The sequence below is a fragment of the Grammomys surdaster genome, unplaced genomic scaffold (assembly GCF_004785775.1).
Source record: "Grammomys surdaster isolate TR1022 unplaced genomic scaffold, NIH_TR_1.0 126187, whole genome shotgun sequence".
Lineage (NCBI taxonomy): Eukaryota > Metazoa > Chordata > Mammalia > Rodentia > Muridae > Grammomys > Grammomys surdaster.
The window spans coordinates 2239727-2260613 of NW_021620993.1; the positions used below are offsets into that span (position 1 = coordinate 2239727).

Consider the following 20887-nt stretch of genomic DNA (forward strand, 5'->3'; position numbering starts at 1 on the left):
CTGGGTAAAAAGAGGAAAACATATTGAGGACTGAATCCATACACCCATGCTTCCTGACTACAGATGCACTGTGGCCATCTGCCTCACGCTTCTGCCGCCAAGCCTTCCCTGCTGTGATGGTCTGTACCCTGGAACTGTGAGGCAGAATAAGTCCTTCAAATGTCCTGTTATTTATAACAGCAACAAGACTAATGCAGTGACCTATCTGTCAATCAGATTCCAAAACCACTGTGATGGTGTTAGAAAATGGTCTTTTGTAAGGTAAAGAGCCAGGAGGGGGCTCCTCTCAGATGAGACTATGTAGGAGGAGCTAAGGTGGGAGGAGTAAGGAGAGAAAGAGGAGGAGTAAGGAGAGGAAGAGGAGAAGGAAGAGGAGGAGCTAAGAGAGACAGAGAACAAGAGAGGGGGACATGGAGGTGGATGTTCACTTGTCTGTAGCAGTCAAAGGTAGTTGGTATATCTAGGTTGGGTATTGGCTTACACCTCTGATTGTATGGGCATCTTGTTATTGAGCATTACCAAACTTATAAAGCTGTTGATTAACATTTAAGCACTAGAGTCTCATTTTCCTACTGGGCCATCATGGATGGCAGAATGGTCTGGGCAATGTCCAGCCTTACGGTGACAACGTGGAAGATTGACAGAGCCATCTCCCATGCTGGCATCTCGTTGGTGGCAGGGCTGGTGTTTCTGGCAGGCTGTTTCTAGCTGTGGTGTGCATGTGGCCTCTGGCCACAGAACATGGTGGCTGAACTAGGCAGAGCCGCTGCAGCTTAGATAGACGGCTTGACTGGTGGCCAATTTTAAATAATTACTCCAACAAGACTATGCCTTAATGAAACATCTCAGAGAGATACCCATCATCTGAGGAAGTAAAAAGATAGTGGTGGCCAAAGACTAAATGAGCAGACACCTTGCCCCTGTCCATTCCAGTTTCTGAATCAAGAGAAATGATTTGTCTATTAGCCACCAGCGCATGGTAGTTTGTTACAGCAGCTCCAAAGGCCTAAGGCACTGAGTGAATGCAGGAAGCTGGCTGGTCGTGGACAGATGCTACAAATGAAACAGTAAATCGTTATTGTTACAAGATGTTAAGACCTGAGGGACTTTTGTTACACTGCATGGCAGACATGTGGACTGATAAGCTTGTTAGGTGGAGAAACTGATCATACCACCTCACGTGCTTGTACCTTCTTCTCTCTCTCCCTCACATCTTTATCTCTCTCTCTTTCTTCCTTCCTCCTTTCCCCCTCATCCCTCTCCTTGTTTCTTTTCTCATATCTCTCTCCCTCTCTAACCCTCTTTCTTTCTCCTGGATGAATCCCCATCCCCTCCCAGGATTCCCCTAGCCCTCTAGATAAGGATGCCATTTTTGTCTCTGTCTTCATGTTTGGCCAGACTCTGTTTTACATGTTCATCGCTTTCTCTCCTGGCCCCCACTCTCTCCAGGGGTGGCCACTGTTGAACACCCCCACATCTCAAGCATGAATCTTCTGTTGACTGTGTTTAGACCCTCAGCCCTCAGACCCTACCTATCCTCCTGGCAGAGCCATTCTCCTGGAATTGTCCAGTTCCTGAAATTATCTTGTCTCAGTTTAATGTTCACTTCTCTAATCAGCCACCTGGCCCCAGGCATGGCTCTCCCCATGAGACCTCTTTCTAGTCCACTGGGTACTTGTCTTAGAAATTACAAGTTAGAGACATAGTCACTATAAGCTAGATGTGAGGTTCCCGAAAGGCAGGGATGATGCCTGCCTCATGCCTTCTGGTGTCTTCAGTGCAGAATGCCCGTGACAAAAATGAGCTTCAGGTAAACATGTCCCATGAATCCACAGAAGATCTGACTGATACTTTCCCACTAGAGAGATTTTTATCAAATGCCAGATTCTCTTTAGAAAAGAGTGAGCAGTACAGACACAAAGCTCCCTCTTGGTCTGTTCAAACCTTTTGAGACAATCACCTCTGTCTCCTAATAAAACCAAGAGAGGAGGAGACCTAAGTGGCCATCTCCCCAGAACATGCCATTCCTCAGGTAAGATGTGCAGTCATTGTTCTATGGGGCAGTTGTATGGTGTGCATGTCACAGGTTGGAGACTGTCCTTCTTTAAGATTGCAGACACCCTCACCCAACAAAAAAGATCCAAGCCAATAGAGTGCCTGCCTGTCATTTTTTGGGAGGCTGTGGCATGCAAGATGCCTGATGGACACAGTCATCGAGACCTTCCCAGAAACTTCCCAGGTAGCAGTCAAACCAGTATTTTGATGATTGGAAAAATCTAAGGTTTGGGGAAGTCTTCATGGTTGTCACTTTTTAGTGAGTCATCGCTATTGTTGACTGGCTTTGCTATGCCCAAGTGTGATTGTGACAGGGATGGTTCCAGCTCCTTGGGCTCCCCCATCATTCCCAGGCTCTCACATGGTCATCAGTACTCAATTGGCCCAGGTCAGTGGCAACCCCTACATGAACATGCTTCCCAAGAGCCTCCTTTTTAAAAGAGACTGAAGTGTGTGGAGGAGACATGCTTTTGTAAACTTATCAGTTAGAAGCCATCTCCAGAATGTTCTGCAGCCCCCCACTAAACATTGCCCTGAGTTGGGGAACCAATGTTCAAACAGTTGAACCTGAGGGAGCATTCCACGTGCAGATCTCAGCAATGACTCAAGCAGTGGAAATCTAGCCGTGCATTGTCCCCAACTCTGATCAGTTTATTCAGAGTTGTTTGTGCTCCATGAGATCTTTACATGATTCTACAGGAATTTCAGGGGTTTTTTTCCTATTTCTGTAAAAAGTGCCTTTGGAATGCGGACAGCAGTAACATTGGTTGTGCAGCCTTTCTGGGCGGTATGGACATTTTCACAGCCTTTGTTCCCAGAGCTGGCTTTCCCTGTGAAGCCAGCTGTCTCCCAGGAAGGCAGTTAGAAAGTGGAAGCTGGATGGGCTTTCTTTAACTCCCCCCTCCCTGTTTCTCCTGCTAGTATGCAGTCTTCATCTCCTTGGTAAATGTATACTAAATATTTTATCAGCTGATGGTGTTACTAATAAAGTTGCCTTCTTTTTCAGATAACTTATTGGGAGCATATGGGATGTTGATCTTTCACTGTGCAACATATTTACCTAATCAATTTACTATTTTTAAGGATTTTGAAGACTAGTGTTTCAGGATCTAAATAAAATCAGAACATTTGTAAAGAATAATTCTTTAAGTTTGGAATCAATCTGTCTCTCCCTCCTCCCTCCCTCTCTCCCTCCCTTCCCCCATCTCTCTCCCTTCCTTTCCCTCTCTCCCTCCCTCTCCCTTTCCTTCCTCCCCTTTCTCCTTTCTCTCATGGAGTTGGTATTATTGTATTGCCTTGGCTGGCCTGGTATTCAGGTATGAAGGTCAACTTTTGAGTTCATGGCAATCCTCCTGAGTCCTAGATTACAGACATAGGCCTTCATGCCCAACTTGCGAAAGTCTTTTCCTTGCCTAGTTGCCCTTGGTAGCACACCAGGTACCGTAAGTAGCAGTGAGTTGGCATGTCATGTCCTGGGTCTTATAGGTAAGCTCTCAGTTTTTCCTTCTTGACTACAAAGCTGGCGTTGCTGCATCAGAAATGATTTTTTTAAATATGCTGAACTGTATTCCTTTGACAAGAACTTGTATAATGAAGATATGTAGGATTTTGTCCATTTATTTATTGATTTTTCTTTTTAAGTCATCTGAATTTACTTCTGAAGCAGAATGTGACTCCTGCACTGTGTTTCCATCCGCAGACGATGCTGAGTGATTTTTTCAGGCAGTTTGGCAAGTCCTAGGAAAGCTTAGGGCTTTGTGCCTCAGTACTTCACATTATAAACCAAGCCCTGCTGGGAATTCTTCCCCTCAAGCTGATGCGACTTAAGGCTTTTATTCCAGAGGACCGAGTGCAGACTGAATGACAGGATGGAAAGTCTTCAAAGTGGGTTCTAGACGACACTCACATGGTTCCCATCTGGTTAGATGGACCTGTGCTTCTGTCTTTCATCTGCGTGGTGTGTGGTAGGTGAGGTTTGAGTGTCCGGAATCTTCCACATGGGTTCCTTTCGATAGGCTGTTGGTATGCTTTGTTAACACCTGACTGAGGACTTTTGCAATCTCTCCCTCAGGGAGAAAGTTTGGTTTTATTTATTTGTAGTCTAGATTCGTTGTCAGGACAATGCTTGCCTCGTGAAATGAATCTGAGGGTCCCCGCCTCTGAGTTCTTATGCAAGAGAACGGCTGACATTTGCTGCCAGAGTTTGAGAAGGATTAATGACTCTTCTTTGTTCAGTTCAATTTTCCTGTGAGGCTCTGGCCCCTGGCTTTTCTTTGGGGAAGGCTTTTCCTCACTGATTGAATCTTCCTGCTTGATACTGGTGGGTTCATGTTGGCTGTTTCTTCAGGATTCAGTCTTGGTAGGTTGCATGTTTGTAGGACTCTATCTGTTTATTCCACGTTACTCTGTTTGCCAGCATGGATGGTTCTTAGAGGTTCCTGTGCTTATGTAGTAAGAGGGGTTGACTGCATTGCTTACTAAAGTGCTCAGATCCTTGATCTTGCCCAGGGCTCGTGTGTGCACTGTTCCTCAAGCCGAGAGAATGTGTGCATGCTTTCCTCATTCAGGCAGGACAGGGCTTTCTCCTCTATTCTTGTCTCTGAAGCCACTTACTTTAAGATGCCAGCACGGCTAGTGGAGTCCTCTGCTCTGGAGACCAATGGACCTCTCTCCTGCTTATCACTGCTCACAGTGGTCCTCATTGGCTCTCACTCCCCACCTTCTACAGGAGGCTGGGCCCCAGTCTCTACTGGGTGCTGGCCCTCCTAGGCACATGTCCCATCTGACACAGGTCCGCATCACAATAAGTTTTTGTTGCCATTTGCTTAGTGTGGCATTTACAGTTCTGAAAAGGCGAGGACTGGGAATAGGGTTTGGGCTTTAACTCTACACACTCTTGCTTCTCAGCTGGTCCCCTAGTCTTATCGTACTCCCACGCAAGGAGACTTTAATATATTGTATTTTCCTAATTGTCTCGACACTTCCCATCACAGGGGCTTGAACATCCATAGGTGTTCTGTGTGTCTGTTTATGCAAACTGAGTGTGTTTGGGTTCTGCCTGTGAGAACCTGGGACAATGTCCCCATGTTCCCCCTGATTGGAAGATGACAAACTCAGTACCTAGGAAAGGCTGGTAGGCTACATCATTTCTGCCACTCAGGGAAGAAAAGCACAACTCATCCATCAGGGCTTCGAAAGTATATTAGGACTGAGCAAAAAGATTTTTCACTCCTATGAGCAGAAGAGGGAAAGACTTCATGAAAATGTGTGCTTCAGAAGGCTGCTCAGCCTCAGGGAGCCCGGGAGTCATGGGAGACTTTCGTCTTTGCTGCTTCATCTCAGATACTGTCATTTTCTTCAGACTTCTGTTGGCGTGTTTCACCTTCTTCCCAGCAGCTGACAAAACCCAACCATGTGTTTGGCAATTTGTGTTGTGACTAAAGTCTTCTTCCGACAGTCTTTGTTTTCACACAGTTTGTTTAACTCCTTGAGCATCTCCAGTTGTGGATAGACTGCACTGAGCTGCTAAGTGGGCGGAATATCTCACACTGTAGACGAAGCTTTTGACTGTTAAGGTGGTGTGTTTTACGTTCTGAGGCCAATACGGGAATCGAATCCCCAGAAGCTGCCATTTTTGCCCAGGCTCCATCATTTCCTTCAGGTTTTAATAGTTTCCCTCTTCTGATCTCATTTGTCTCAACACCTCATCACTGTGTCCGTCGGCCATGATTCACTCTGTGGCTTTTGCCTTCCTGGCAGAGTACTTGCTGTTTTCTAGAGATCTAAGGTTTTTATTATGGCTTTGCAAGGCAGTATTAGTGGTTCCTTTCACAGACATGGACACAAAGCCCCAGGTTGGTGGAGAGAGGGGTTGAGACTGCAGATCTGTGCTCAGTCTTGATGTCAGAGCTGAGGTCCCTTCTCATGGTGACAGGCAGGGGACTAACTATCAGTTCATTCAGGAAATATTCCCAGTGTATATTCAAGCAGCCAGGTACACTTGTGGCTTAGAAAAGCCATCATCTCTGTGTCCTCCCACAGTCCTCCCTCTGGGTCTCTGCTCTGACTTTCACCTCTCCTAAGGACATCAAGCAGGTGTTTTAGGATCCCCCAATGAGTGGCTGTAAATGAGAGTGCTTGTTTCTGACTGGTAAGAAGAGAAATCAAATCACTATGCATCCGCAGCTGACTGTCCACTCTCCTCTCAGCACCTCGGCTTCCATCACTGCTCATGAGTACCAGTGCAGATCCCTGTGCAGAAGGCAGCAGAATAGACATCTCCCTCCTTGGCACCCTTCCCATTCTGCTGCTCAGCAACCAAGTCAGAAAGCTTCAGTCAGTGGATGCTCCAGTCATGCTAGGCCCCGAAGCCTGCACTGTTCTTCCTCCAAACAAGGCAGGTGGTCAGCAATCATTTGGCAGAAATGTCTATGGTTTAGGTCTCTGGGAAGCTTCCCCTTGAATCATTGTCCTGAGAGCTGGGACCTTTCAGGGGGCACAGTCACATGACTTTGTGGCCATCTGTTGAATTCAAAGCTCTGCTTCAACTCTACCAAGCAGAAGAGCAGAAGGTTCAAATTCTATTCCTAAAACTGCATGTCTGTGACTCTGGCAGCTGCAGATGTGTACACCAGTGTGGGACAACAGGTACCTTAAATGTGAGCTTGAGTTTTCAGTCACCTACTTGACTTTCCTTCACTGGCCATCCCTGTGTCAAGGGCTCCAGTGGGGACATCGAGCTGAGGAGCTCTTACCCCCTACCCCCCAGCCCCAGTGCACACCTACCTGGAACCTGAGAATGGGGCCAGTTTTGGAAATTGGTCATTGTTGGCACAACTGAAGATTTTAAGTTGAAAGCAGCATGGATCTAGGGTGAGCCTCAAATGAAGTGGCTGAGTAAGAAGACAGAGACACACGGGGAGAAGCCCTGTGATGATAGAGGAATGGCTTGGAGTGATGCAGGCACAGGATTCAGAGTGATGCCAGGGACTGGTGACAAGAGTTAGGGAAGGACCCCCAGAGTCTTCAGGAATGATACAGACCTGCTGACACTTTGGCTCTGGACTTTTGGCCTCTTGAACTGTGGAATAATGAATTCCTGTTGTTTTAAGCTCCTTGGTGACAATTTGTCAGTATGATCCCAGGAAAGAAATGCATAAAGGTTGCTTTGATTGTCAACTTATCACAATGTAGAATCCCCTGTGAAGGGAGTCTCTGCAAGGAATTGCTAGATTAAGCTGGCTGGTGGACATACCTGTGTAGGATTGTCTTGACTACATTAACTGAGGTTGGAAGACAGGATCACTATGGGTGGGCTGTCATCTGGAGAAAGTGAGCTGAGCACTAGCAAGCATGCATTAACCCATTGCTGTCTGCTATGGACTGCTGCCCTGACTTCCCTGAAATGGTAGACTAGAACCTGGAATTGTGGGCCATATAAACTCCTTTTCCCTTAAGTTGCCTTTGTCATATTTTATGACAGCATTGAGCAAGAAAATGAAGACATCAGGCACATGGGGAGGAAGGACAGATTGACAGTTGAGTTCCCAAGCTCTCTTGGCAGCTTGTCTTATGAATTTCCCACCAGCTAGCTCTAAATTAATTTATGTCCTAAAGTTGTCGCTACACTCCAGTCATATGAATTAGGTATGCAAATTCCCGGCCGCTTACAGATTCAGTGGGTTTTTTCTGATAAGAGCATAGACGGTTAGAAAAAAAAAGGCTTGGGGTGTTATTAAACACATTTATCAACAGGGAAACAAAGCGTTTTTTAATGATGTTGAAAGCAGCATTGCCACTCCGTGAAGTCAATCCCAGAGTCTCCGCTCATGTGCGGAGAGCGGAGCAGGCCACAGAGCAGGACCACGTGGAATGTCTGCACCGAATGCCTAGCACTGACTTCCCACTTCAGCCCTGCCAGTCGGCGTGGACTCTGGCCAGGCGCAGACTCTTGGGTGGAATTTCTCAGCCCTGGGCATGGATGTGAAAAAGACCCATGCCATCTCAGGAGCCAAGGATGAAAGAAGGCTGTTTTCAGGGCCAGAGCCCACAGATCTGTAGATCCACCAGGGTTGGGATACGTTTGGAGTTTTGAAGGTGTGTTTTGTAGCTCCCAGCATTTGGATGAAGTGCAGTGTGCATGGTGAGCTCAGGAGATTATATCCAGGAACCCCTCACATACCAACATCCTCAAACACTCAGTTTTATTACACAAAGCTGAAAATACCTTCTCCTGTTTGTTTTACACCAGGAATGTCCAACTTTATAGCCCATATACCTCATGTAGTCCAGGATAGTCATGGATGAAGCCTAACATGAAATTCTAAACGTATTTAAAGCATTTATGTTTTTGTTTGTTTGTTTGTTTGTTTGTTTTGTATAACTCGATTGACTGGTTTTTTGTTGTGAACTTTGTAGATAGCAATGTCACATTGCAGTGTCCCACAAAATAAATGTGTTTGTGCTCCTCACAACCTATGAGTCACTGGTTGTACAACCTGGTAGCTTCAGTTAACTAAGAGTAGATGCTGTCCAAGTGCTTGTTATACTGTACTTTTAGGGAATTATGACAAGAGAATACTCTGTGGATGTTTAGTAAAGACACATTGTCTTTGTGTTTCCCCTAGGTGATGGTCAGCTTTAACTTGACAAAATCTAGGAGCATCTGGGTAGAGAGGTTCAGTAAGTGAGTGTCTAGATCAGTGGTTCTCAGCTCCCTTTGGGGTCTAACAACCCTTACACAGTGGTCACATATCAGATATCCTGCATATCGGATATTTACATTATGTTCATAATATATTGTTCCCAACAGTAACAATATTACAGTTATGAAGTAGCAACAAAAACAATTTTATGGGTGGGAAATAAAACAGTTTCTTACACTATGAGAAATTGTCTTAAGGGTTGCAGCATTAGTAAGCTGAAAACCACTGGTCTAGATCAAGTTTGCCTATGGGCATGTTTATGCGGAGTTGATTCAATTAAAAGCCTTCCCACTGTGGAGAGGGGCATGATTCCCTAGGTAGCAGGTCCTGAACTATATAAGGGTGGAAAAACCAAGCTGAGCAAAAGTGAGCAAGCAAGCATGCATGCATTCATTTCCCTTTCAGGTGAATGCCTCCAATTCCTGCCTTCTTGACTCCTCTCCTGGTGAACTGTAGCCAGGGATTCTGAATTAAGATAAGCCTTTTCTCTTAAAAAAAAATCAGAGTGTTTTGTCAAAGCAACAAGAATGAAACTAAAGCACTCAAGTTATCTGAGTCCCCAGTTGGACCATGTGGACATAGTACTGAGAGCTCTGGTTCTTCTTAATGGAGATTTAGCAGTTCCAGGTTGGGTGAAGACCTTAAATCTATGGCTTTGGACTGAGCCAATGATGTGCTGAGAGACAGAGTCAACACCAAATGTCATTCCTAGGCATCATGGTTGGCGATGTATAGTGAAGGCCTTCCATGTCTGGAACTGAGATTTACAGATTTAATACCATAATCTGTGACCCTCATCTACTCAATAGCGGACCCTGGGCTTTAATGGGAAGAGAGGCTTGATGACCCGGTTCCATTCCCAGTATCACACAACTGGATGTGGCAGCACATGCCTATAATGCGAGCACTCAAAGGATCAGAAATTCGAGGGCATCCTTGACTAACCTAGGCTACATGAGACTGTCTTGAAAGGGCCAATGCAAGGAAGGAAAAAAGAGGCACGTAATAGACTAATAGACCGTATGTCCATATAACTTGGAACGTCAGCTAGGTTTGCTCCTATGGAACTCTCCCGTCCCCAATTGGACTGCAGGCTGTTAACCTCCAAAGCCATGTTTTGTTTTGTTTTGTTTTCTCTCTACATTTTCCCGAGTCTCTGTGGTTATCACCCCAACTTAGTTTCCCAGGAGAGTGCACACCACAGGGAAACTATAGGTAGGGTAGATGGTGAAGGGAGAAGACATCTGAGGCTAGGAAAGCAGCCCAGGTAGGGCCTCAAGGGTTAAGTCCTGAAGGCAGATGGAACCAGGCTGGGCCTGCAGGGAGTCTGATTGAAGACAGGCAAGGAGTCTCCTGGGGCTGCACCTTCAGAGGACGTTGGAAATGCTAGTGAACATGAAGCCGTTTATCCACAGAGGCAGACTGCTGAAGAAGCTAATGGCCCTGGACGCTCAGCTCCAGAGAAGCAGGGAAGAGGGACAGAGGCACCTACTGGTGTCAGACCTATGACAAGTTCACTGCAAAGATCCAGTGGATCATAGCCAGGTCTAAATGACACTTTTCCAAACTGTTGTCATACTTGAGTGGCTGGATCTGACACCAGAAAGCAGTAGATCAACAGGGGTGGCTGATATCTGAATCCAAGAGATAAAAATGTGGTCAACCAGGTATGCAGTGGTTGTTTATTAAATGATGTCAGAAAGATGTGTGTGTGAGTGTGTGTGTGCGTGTGTGCATGTGTGCGTGTGTGTGTGTGTATAATCTCCTGATTTATACACATTATAATACTCAAAACAGCTTTAGTCAATGAGACATTCTGGCTAAGCACATGTGAACATCAGGGTCCCTGCAGGGGTCCATTCCACTGTGGGCAGTGCCATCCCTAGGTCGTCCTGGGTTCTATAAGAAAGCAGGCTGAGCAGGCCAGAATAAGCAAGCAAGTAAGCAGTGTTCCTCCACGGCCCCTGCATCAGCTCCTGCCTCCAGGTTCCTTGAGCTCACGTTCTGACTTCCCTTCATGGTATACTGTGATCAGGACATGTAAACTGAAATAAATCCTTTTTTCCCTCATCTTGCTTTTGGTTGTTTTTATCAAAGCAATAGAAAGAAAACTACCATACCCTCTCAGGTTCATATGTTTGAACACTTGGTCTTCAATTGGTGGTGATGTTTTGAAAGATTGTGCAGTCTTTGAGATAGAAGGGTTAATCGGTGTACATAGGCCATAACATGTCAGCCTGGAAAGTAACAGCCTGGCCTAGCTTACAGTTTCATTCCAGCTTCCTGTTTGGCACCACGTAAGAGGCTGCAAGCTCTCTTAGACCAGTCTATTCCAGATAGTGTACCTTCCCCACAGTGACAGGTTGTTACCTCTAAATTTATGAACCAATGTTAACTTTCCTCAGGCTGTTCTGTTAGGTATTTGACACACTATTGAGAAAAGGAAGTGTTTTGTTATACCTAGCCTTAAGAGGGAGGTTGGAACACGGAGTTTACGTGATATCTCTGACATCACCCAGTTGCTGAGTGGTGGGATTCAAATCTATGTAACCTGTCCTCTATATTTATGGCATGAATGACTATCCTTTTGCTCCACAATAAGATCACAATGGAGATCCAAATTTAATGATAAAATAAGATTTATATACCTTTCCCATGTTCCTGGTTTTTTTTTATCAAAAAGAAATCTTTCAACAGTAGCCAGCCCCATGTTTTGTTTTATTTTTGTTTTGTTTTGTTTTTGTTTTTCTGATAAGGATAAGAATCTGTCTCCCATGCAGAGACTCAGAATCTGAGTCCTGGTAGTTTTTAGTCATGCCTCTGGAGAACTGGTTATGCTGCCTGGGGCAGGTGGCAGGGACCATAGTGGCATTTGCCTTTCAAACCATAGAGATTATTGTAGGATATGCACATGTCCCAGCATGTGACAGCCACCTGAGAAAGTCCATTGCTTTCTTCTTCTCCCTCAACCTCCAGTGAATGGAGAGAGGTGAAGTAAGGAATTTCTGGTTCCAGTAAGTTATTCTGAAAGTAAACAGAGCTGGATTAAAGAACAGTCATTTTGCTAGTTAACAGTTAATGCAGTTACCCCATTCTAAGCATGTCAGGTGTTTGACAGCTCACTGGAGTCTGACTTTGGCTTGGCAAAGTTTAATATACAAGGAACCAATTGTGCTCATTGACTTCCCCACACGCCAGCTTCAGTTATGCAGTGAGCTAATCAATTCCCTTCATCTTTGTAAATAACATGTCTTTCCTAGTTATTGAGGACTGGCTGCAATTCAGTCAAATGCAAAAATATTTACCAAAGACTTATTATGCACTTGGCACCCTGAATATGGAGATTAGCTTACTCAATCGTCCCTTCAGTTAATGAGTAGGTACTGCATGCCTCAGTGTGCTAGCAAGGTCAGGGCGCTAAGGGAATCACGACAAATAGGATAATCATGACATTTGACCCCTTCCTGCCCCAGTAACTCAGAATCTAGTCAAGAAAAATGATCAAGTCCTGTAGAGATTTTCAGAATGATGTGTTTAGTGGAAATTGCCACACTACAAGACTGCATGCTTAGTTGGAAGTTAGACCCAGTCCCCTCTCGGGATACAGAAGGAAGAAGCAGGGTGACAAGAGGATGCTGGGAGAAGAACAAAGGATGGATTTGAAACAGCTATCCTAGGAAGGGAGGGATCTGTGTCTGTAGCATTCAGGTAGGTCTCAGAGGTATGGGGTGACAGGATAGGAGCAGGACAGGCAGGGACCGTGCAGTTCAGGAAGGAGTATGCTCTCCATGGATAAGACAGAAGGGTCAGGGCAAGGGAGTAAACAGGGAACAGACATGATTGCTATCTTTATTACATATGGATATCCTCAGGGAGGGTAAGAGGGGGAGGTTGAGAGGCCACTATAGAGGTCAGGTGACAGAGAAAGGTAGAAAGCAAAGGGGCCTCAGGATAGACAGATGAAAGAGCAGAGGAGGAAATACTGACCCACCCTGACAAAGGACTAAAGGTAGGATTTGGAGGGGAAGGAGACAGATGAATCCTTGGCTTTGAGCTACTGTAGTTGGAAAAGATTAGTGCCTCCCAGCCTGGGGTCTTCTGGATGTACTGAAATGTGTGGTCAGAGGAAAGTAGATATCACTCTGTCTGGGGTCTGTGGCATCCATGAAGTTCAAGGTATCTTTGAGTCCTTCAAGAGTACTCTGAGGCAGGCATCAGTTCAAAGTACCTAAAGGTCAGGAATACTTTGTCAGTCTCTGGCATGCCACAGAACCCGCTGGAGGCCAGGGCAGTAGTTGTGTGACAGGCAGCTGACAGATTCCAGTGTCCCTTCCAGGGGTATTGGGTCAGGGGAAAGACTGAGTATGTAGAAGTTGCTGAAGGGGGCGTTCAGGAGAAGGCTCTTCTCTAGAGGTCAAGTAGATACTTTTGAAAGGAGAGAAGGGACCTGGGGTGTAGCTCAGTTGGCAGAGCGCTTGCCTAGTATGCACATAGTCTTTGGATCAATCCTGAGCATCGCATAAACTTGACACTATGGCATGTCTATAATCTCAACACTGCAAAGAAACAGGAAGAGGAAACAGAAGCTCAAGGTCAGCCTGGGCTACATGAGATCCTGTGTTAAAAACAAAAGGAAAGGGGGCCCAGGGACCCCGAGAGATGCTCATGACAATCAGCATTCTTTGCTGCCATATGCTGCTGATATGCTTCAGTGCAGAGGTTTGTAGATGCTGGTCAGTGAGGACTGGAGGGTAAGGATGCAGAGGGAGCTAAACGGAGGCAAGGGATGGTGTGACAGCGGGAGTGTGGTGTGGGTCAGCGTGTTTGGACTGCAGTCGCCTCATTGCCAGGGTTGGACCGACTGTGGAAGATCAGACAGAAAACGCAACAGCAGGCACAGGTAAGCTGTAGTCTGACCTCAAGAGTGTTGGGTACACCAGAGGGGCCCTCAGTGGGGACAGGTCCACCTGGAGAATGGAAAAGCACACATGAGAATGTGAAATCCAAATAGTGGAGCTTTTGTGTTGTCACCTCCTTTGGCCCCTGCAAGATGTCTCATCCTATGCACCTGTGGTTTTGACTGTGCTTGGGGGGGGGGAATGAAATGTCCTTCATCTGGCAGCGCCTCAGTGACCAGGTGGTAACACTGGGTGGATAACATTGGTGAGCAGAAGCCAGCAGAGCAAGTGGGCAGCATGTGGACACAATGTACCTGATTGTCACCTTCTCCTTTTTTACAGTCAACTTTGACCACTTCCAGATCCTGCGGGCCATTGGTAAAGGGAGTTTCGGAAAGGTAAGAACAATGTACTTTTAACAACAACAACAACAACAGAAATATGAAAGTCTTGATGCTTGGGCTCGAGCATGTGTATTCCTGTGGCTCTGCTTTTGTGCTGGGTGCTGGGCATTTTCAGTTGAGAGAATATTTCAGTTTTGTAAATCTGAGACATGAAAGACAGCCTTAATGGTTTCCTTGGACTCTGGTCTATTTTACTCTGAAAATGGGACAGAATCTGGGCTTAGGTGGCTTATGGTGGCAGTTGCTTCAATGTTGCTAATGTCAGGTCTTTCTTCTTTGAGAATGTGAATGTGCAAAGTGGATTTCCCCTCTCCAAACTTAAACTGAACTGGCTCTTTCCAGCTCTTGGACACTTGTTTATTTATTTATTTATTTATTTATTTATTTATTTATTTATTAGAAAATTCACATTGTTAATTCTTGATTATGTGGGGATAAAGTGTATAAAATTAGGAGAAGGTAAAGCTTTTTAGGGGGAAAAGGCTCCCTACACCAAGCCTTAATCTGTTCTCAGAGGATCTTCTCTTGTCAATAATTATTCTGACCTTTGAAAAGCCAGGTACTCTGTTATTCCCAAGTGCTGTGAGTTATTTTTTATAGATAAAATGACTTAAACCCAAAACATTAGAACCAGTACCTAGTAACTGTACATTACTTTTCTTATAGCTGAGACAGGATGCCTGATATAAAACACCTTGAGAAAAAAAAAAAGATTTATCTTGGCTCATGGTTTCCAGAGGTTCAGCTCATTGTCATGTGATGGCAGGGGCAGGTGGTGAGGGCTTTCCTCATTGATGGACAGGCACTGCCCCTGAAACACTGCTCTTTAAATAGCTACTTGTGAAAGTTGGTTTTTAGCTTCCAGATTTTATCAGGAAATCTTCCATCTTCTTGGAGCTGGTTAGTGTTTGTCAACTTGACACAAACTGGAATCAACTGGGAAGAGGGACCCTTGACTGAGGAATTGTCTCCATCAGATTGGCCCATGAGCATTATCTTGATTGATGTGACAGGTTCCAGCATACGGTGGACAGTTCAATCCTCCTGCCCCCTGTGAAGGGGGCCCTGGGTTGTATAGGGAAGCAAGCCGGCTAGTAAGCAGCATTCCTTTCTGGTCTCTGCCACAGTTCCTGCCTCCTGGTTTCTGCTCTAGTTCCTTCCTTGACTTCTGTGGATAATGGGATAAGCCTTTTCCTTCCCTAGTTGGCTTTGGTTTTATAACAGGAAAAGAAAGCTAGGGCAGGTCATTTTACCTATATTCCCCATCTTGTGCTTTTAGGGTTCTTGCATTACTGAAATGGCTAAACTTTCTATTATGGACTGAGTAGTCGTGAAGATTAGAAGCTCTGTTTTTATTCTGGAGGATTTTCTTTGCTCCTGTGTGTGTGTGTGTGTGTGTGTGTGTGTGTGTGTGTGTGTGTGTCACATGCATGGTGTGTGTTATATGCATGGGTTGGCAGGTGTGTGCAGGTGTATGCAGGTGCATATGTGTCCACATGTATGTCAAGACTTGTGGTTGTGGTCAGGAGTCTTCATCAATCACTTAACCTTATTCACAAGGGCAGGGTCTCTCAATTGAACCCAGAGCTCATGGATGTAAGGCTAATGTGACAGCTAGCTTGCTTTGGGGATCCTGTGTCTACACCTTCTGTGTGCTGAAAATACTAGTGTGTTGGCCTGCCCACCCATCTTTTTTGTGGGTTCTGGGGGTCCCAACTGCAGCCCTCATGCAAGTTCTCTGTGATGCTGTAACTGCCAAACCCCTTTCCTTCCCTGCTTTGTTTCTGAGCTGAGAGGAGAATAAGTTGCTGTTTCACCTTGCAGGAAAGTTCTCTCGAAGTTTTCCTGAGGCTTCCTCTACTAGATCAAGACTTCCCCTTCTTGTCACTGCACAGTGCTGTGACAGCCCATGTCACATGGGCTGTGAGTTAGTTCCTCAAAGACCAGACTGATGGAAAAGAAGGGTTTGATGCGAGTCACTAGGAAGACAGAGGCAGCCAGATCTCAGAGAAGGGATGGTACCCTGGAGGCTAGGAAGGTTTTTATTTTTAGAAAGTAGGTAGTCAGGTCTCATCAGAGGGGCATCCGTGAGGATGTTTCTTTAGCGGAATGGCTATCTGTGTGAACATTTGGCTTTAGGTGGTCAGAGTTTTCTTATTAAGGTGGATTTTTTTTTTTCAGTAGCATGTCACTGCCCAGAGTCAGATCACCACCGGAGTGTGCTATACCGACTCTTCCCATGGACATAATAGCCCTGTGTAGAGGAGGCAGGAGCATTGCTCTGACCCCAATCTGCTATGAGGCCAAACAGTCTTGTTCTGAGGGCAACTTCTCAGTACAGCCACCCACTCTGGGCCAGTGTTCACTGTTTAAAGCTCCATGTTGTGTTTGTCATGTATGCTTGTTGAATTGTCAGATGCTTTTCTTGTGCCCATTGATGTAGCTATGTGTCTGTCATTTTGAGAGTTACATTGTTTCGTTTTCACATTTTAAGGTAACCTTGTATAGTCAGGCAAATGCCAATGGACACGTTAGTTCAGTCTTTTCATACATCATTGAATTTCATTTGTTCATTAGCGATGGCCATGTCTTGGTGTGAGATGAATGAAAGACAAAAAGGTAGCCGATCACTCGCATTCAGTGACCTGCTTCCTGACTGTGGATGCAGTGTGACCATTTGCCTCATGCTCCTCCCACCATGCCATCCCTACCACAACGAGCTGTGTATACACAAATTCTGAACCAAAGCAAATGCTTCAGTGAGTTCTTGCAGGTATTTTGTCACAGCGAGAGAAAAGAAGTCACACAATGAAACTGTTCACATCTGTGTCTTCGATGATTTGGAGATGTTGTTTGTCTATTTGAGACAGTTGTGTCCAATTTCCAACATGACTATGGGGTTGTCACGTCTTCCCATAAATTTGCCAGTGTGTGCACCTTGCTATTGGAGGTCTGAAGCACACACCTTTCTCTCTGTTACTTTCTCAGGATGAATGGATCCCATTATTATGAAATGTCTTTTCTGTCCGCTAATACTCTCATTTTAATTTATATATTCTCTGGCATCAACACAACCATTGCCATGTACTTAAGCTACTGCTTATGGGGCATATATTCTACTTACTTTCATTATTCCCTTTACATTAAAAATAAATACTGTGAAGACAGCATACAGTTAGACCTTGCTTTAAAAAGATTCACTGTACAAACTCTGCCTTTGCAATTGGATTGTTCATTTGATTTGTGGTGGATGTAATTCTTGGTACTTGTCTTAAGGTTTCATTGCTGTGAAAAGACACCGTGACCAAGGCAACTCTTACAAAAGAAAAACATTTAATTGAGGCTGGCTTATAGGTCAGAAGTTTAGTCTATTATCACCTTGGTGGGACTCATGGCACCATGCAGGCCGACATGGTGCTGGAGGAGCCCAGAGTTCTACATCTTGATCTAAAGACAGCAGGAGACTATGTACCATACTGGGTGGAGCTTGAGCACAGGAGACCCCAAAGACTGCCACCAACAGTGACACACTTTATTTAATAAGACCACACCTCCTAATAGTGCCATTCCCTAGGGGCCAAGCATCCACACACATGAGTCTATGGGGCCATACCTATTTAAACCAACTACTGTTTGGCTTATGTCTAGTGTGTTTCTATTATTTTATTTATTACTCTATTTTTGTTCTTCTATTTATCCTATTTTGTATGTTTCAGACCGTTCCTTTTTATTTCTCTAGCAAGGTAATAGCTACACTCTCATGTGCTTTTTTTTTTCAATTGTTGCTCTAGGGACTTGAGTGTTTACTTTGTTTCATAATGTTTCCCTAAGATACAGAGACACAGAGATGGCACAGCTCAGTCTCCACACTGTCAGCCTTTCTACTGCAGTTGTCAAATTCATTGTGATTTCTTAACATTTAGATCTCTAAAGATGATATTAGAGGGGTTTTTTTTTTTTATTCAAAATATACACTAGTCTTGTCTCTCACCTTTTAGGAAGTTTAGTTTTAAATATTTTATTAATTTTTTGGAGGTTGTGATAAAGTCTATCTAAATGGAACCTTTGCTTTAAAAGTAAATTCTTCCATGGTTTATATAGCCCCTCTTTTCATTTCTTTGTCCCACATTGGACTTTATATCATGCAGAGATGCTACAACAGCTGCTGTTTTCAGCTCACGCTTCCTTCTTATCTCTTTTATTTTTCCATTTCTCCCCTTATATCTTTAACTCTTTCCACCTTTTTTTTTCTAGTTGTGTTATGGTTGTACTTCTCAATGTTTTTAAGTTGCCACTCTAAGGATTAGAATACAAGTCCTTCATGCCCCCCATGGTTTGCTGAGTGTTAAGTGCTGAGGCTTGTATCTTTTACATTACTTATTTCTGTACTGAGCGTGGCTACACCTCCAGCTTCTCTACCCATCAAGCATGTCCAGGGCATGGTGAATGATACACCATAGAAGTTCACAGTGATTCAAAATTTTTTATAAGTCTGTGTTTCAGCCATACACTCCCACATTATTGTTTTGTCTTTGGGGAAAAGTCTCAGGTATTGAAAATTACCTTCAGACTTGCTCTGTAGTTTGATGACTGAGGACCCCTGTTCCCTGTCTCCCTAATGCTGGGATGCCAGGTCCCAGCTTTTAAATCACATTTTCAGTAGAGAGTTAACTTGGTGAGTCTTGGAGAGTCAGTCTTTTGTGTGGTCATGGTGTTCCTGTCCTCAGATTTCTTGCTGTCTACCTACTTCATCTTCTCCTTAGGGGTCTGCAGACCTGGGACAAAGCTTATGTCATACCAGAGATTCTTCATCTCTGGACTTCTCAGAACAGCTATGACCCTGAAGCCTAGGAAGCCTGTCCTTGACCCCAGTGATGGTAGCTGAACTTAACAGCAAGAACCCAGCCCAGTGTGTAAGAACCTTGCACATTTCCACCCTAATGAGCCAATTCAATGGCTCAACGAACCTTGCAGAACCTCTTCCAATCGACATCACAGTTGGGGTTTCATAGCTTTCTTCTTTTCCTTCCTGTCACTGAGAGTTTGGGTTCTGAACTCTCTGCATCTCTTTGTGACATTCTGTTTGACACGTTAGCACGTGGCTTTGCTTTAAAATTGCTTTATCCTGTCACCATCTCTTGACAATACTGTCTGCCTTTTCTGCTTCATCCTGTCCTGCTATCTGGCACAGATCTGCTCTTGGTATCAGCTGTCTAGAGTATTGATGTCTTAGAAATTTATGGTCATAGTGGATTTTTTAAGAAGTCCTAAGCTTCCTGGCATCTATTTGTAAGCCACCACGTAGCAATATCATAAAGATCCTTACGTCCTTAGGAAGTGTACATTAATGTCAGGTGCTTGGGGTGTGATTAGCTTGCATTTTGGGACCAGGAGTAAGCTCTGCTTTGATTGAACTACCAAATAATGGCTGCCTTTGTAGCTAATTAACTCTCAAGGCTGCTCTTAGCTGTAGTGGAGCCAGGCAAGACCTCTTTTAATAGGGAATGAATGCTCGGAGCTTTGCTCTCTGCCTTGGGCAGGCTGCCTGTCAGCATTTATTAAGAGTTCCTTATGAAGGATGACAGTAGTCTGGCTATCGGCAGGTACACACGGGACCTGCAGCAATCACATTTCCCGTGCATTCTGGGAGCAGTCTCACTTCCTGTGCTCCACCAAAGCAAACAGATTCTGATGGCTGAATTGAGGAAGAAATAGCCTTAAAAAACAATAATCTTCTTGGGTCTGTGTTCTGGAGTAGTTGAGATATAGCAGAGAGCTCTGTGAAAATACTTTGGATTTTGGGTAGTTCTGGTGTGTATGTATCAGCTCTAGGTACCTAGGCCAGTGAGTGAACTGACATTCAACTTGGGTGCATGTTTCTAATATAGATTGGGAATGGAAAGTCACAGAGGGTCTTGGACTCCCATTGCTGTTCTGCCCCCTCCTTCCTATGGTAATGATATCCCTTTCTTCAGAGGACACATCAACTACTCACTGGAGTCCAGGGTGGCTGCCACTCACCATTTTTGTCATGTACCCCCGGAGATGGGCATGTGATGTGACATGGTTTGACCTGGCAATGGGTTGAAGGCTCAAGGGGTTGCATGACTCAAGCAACACCATCCACCTTCAGTGAGTAGAACTGTCCCTTAAGTATCAGAGGGCAGGCTGACTCTGTGGGTGGCCATTTTCCCCACAGTGGCTGATGTTGAAGGCTTGTCTAACAGGAGGACACTATGAGGCTCTAAGCAAAGAAAGAGACAAATGCAAGTGGTGACTGAGGAGCTGTGAGGCAGGTGGGAAAATCACTGTCACATTGGCATACCCTAGTCTGGGAGGTGCTGATGGCTCCAGACCCTGTGGGCACCCTTTGGCTTTTCATGGTAGAGCAGCAGAAGCAAGTCCAGGGAGAGGTAGTCCCTTGATGTTGACTTGAGCAGCAACAGGGCTGAGTCCTTTTCAGGAGAGAGTGGAGAGGACCTGAAGGAAAACTAACTTAGGGGTTCCCCTGGCCGTGCCATTGTTGATGGGGCCCTTTGAATGAGGACTGCAGGATTGAAGTAAAAGAAATGGAACTTCTTTCACTGGCCAGAGGCAGCCTGTGCATAAAAATCACAGAATGTAGCCTGGAGTTACCTGATAATAGCCCTCCATGTTCCTCACAGGAAGATTCTGGATAAAACTGAGCTGGCTTTGCTCAGATGATAACTCGGACTCAGTACTGCCTTGTTATGCACAGAGACAGGCGCTCCCCATACACAAGTCAGGGTCAGCTGTCTCATCCCAAGCTGCCAGGTCTGCACAGTTTTATATAAATGTGGTGTGG

The 20887-nt window shown here is 45.0% G+C and overlaps 1 protein-coding gene across 2 annotated transcripts in view; it reads left to right on the plus strand.

The window, feature by feature from the left end:
* The window catches only part of Stk32b (serine/threonine kinase 32B), a 239752-nt gene that overhangs the window by 51268 nt on the left and 167597 nt on the right, over positions 1-20887 (plus strand). For both annotated transcript variants that reach the window (XM_028758246.1, XM_028758247.1), the window contains exon 2: positions 14000-14055. In XM_028758246.1, the coding sequence (XP_028614079.1) occupies positions 14000-14055 (56 nt within the window). The remainder of the gene's footprint in view (positions 1-13999; positions 14056-20887) is intronic.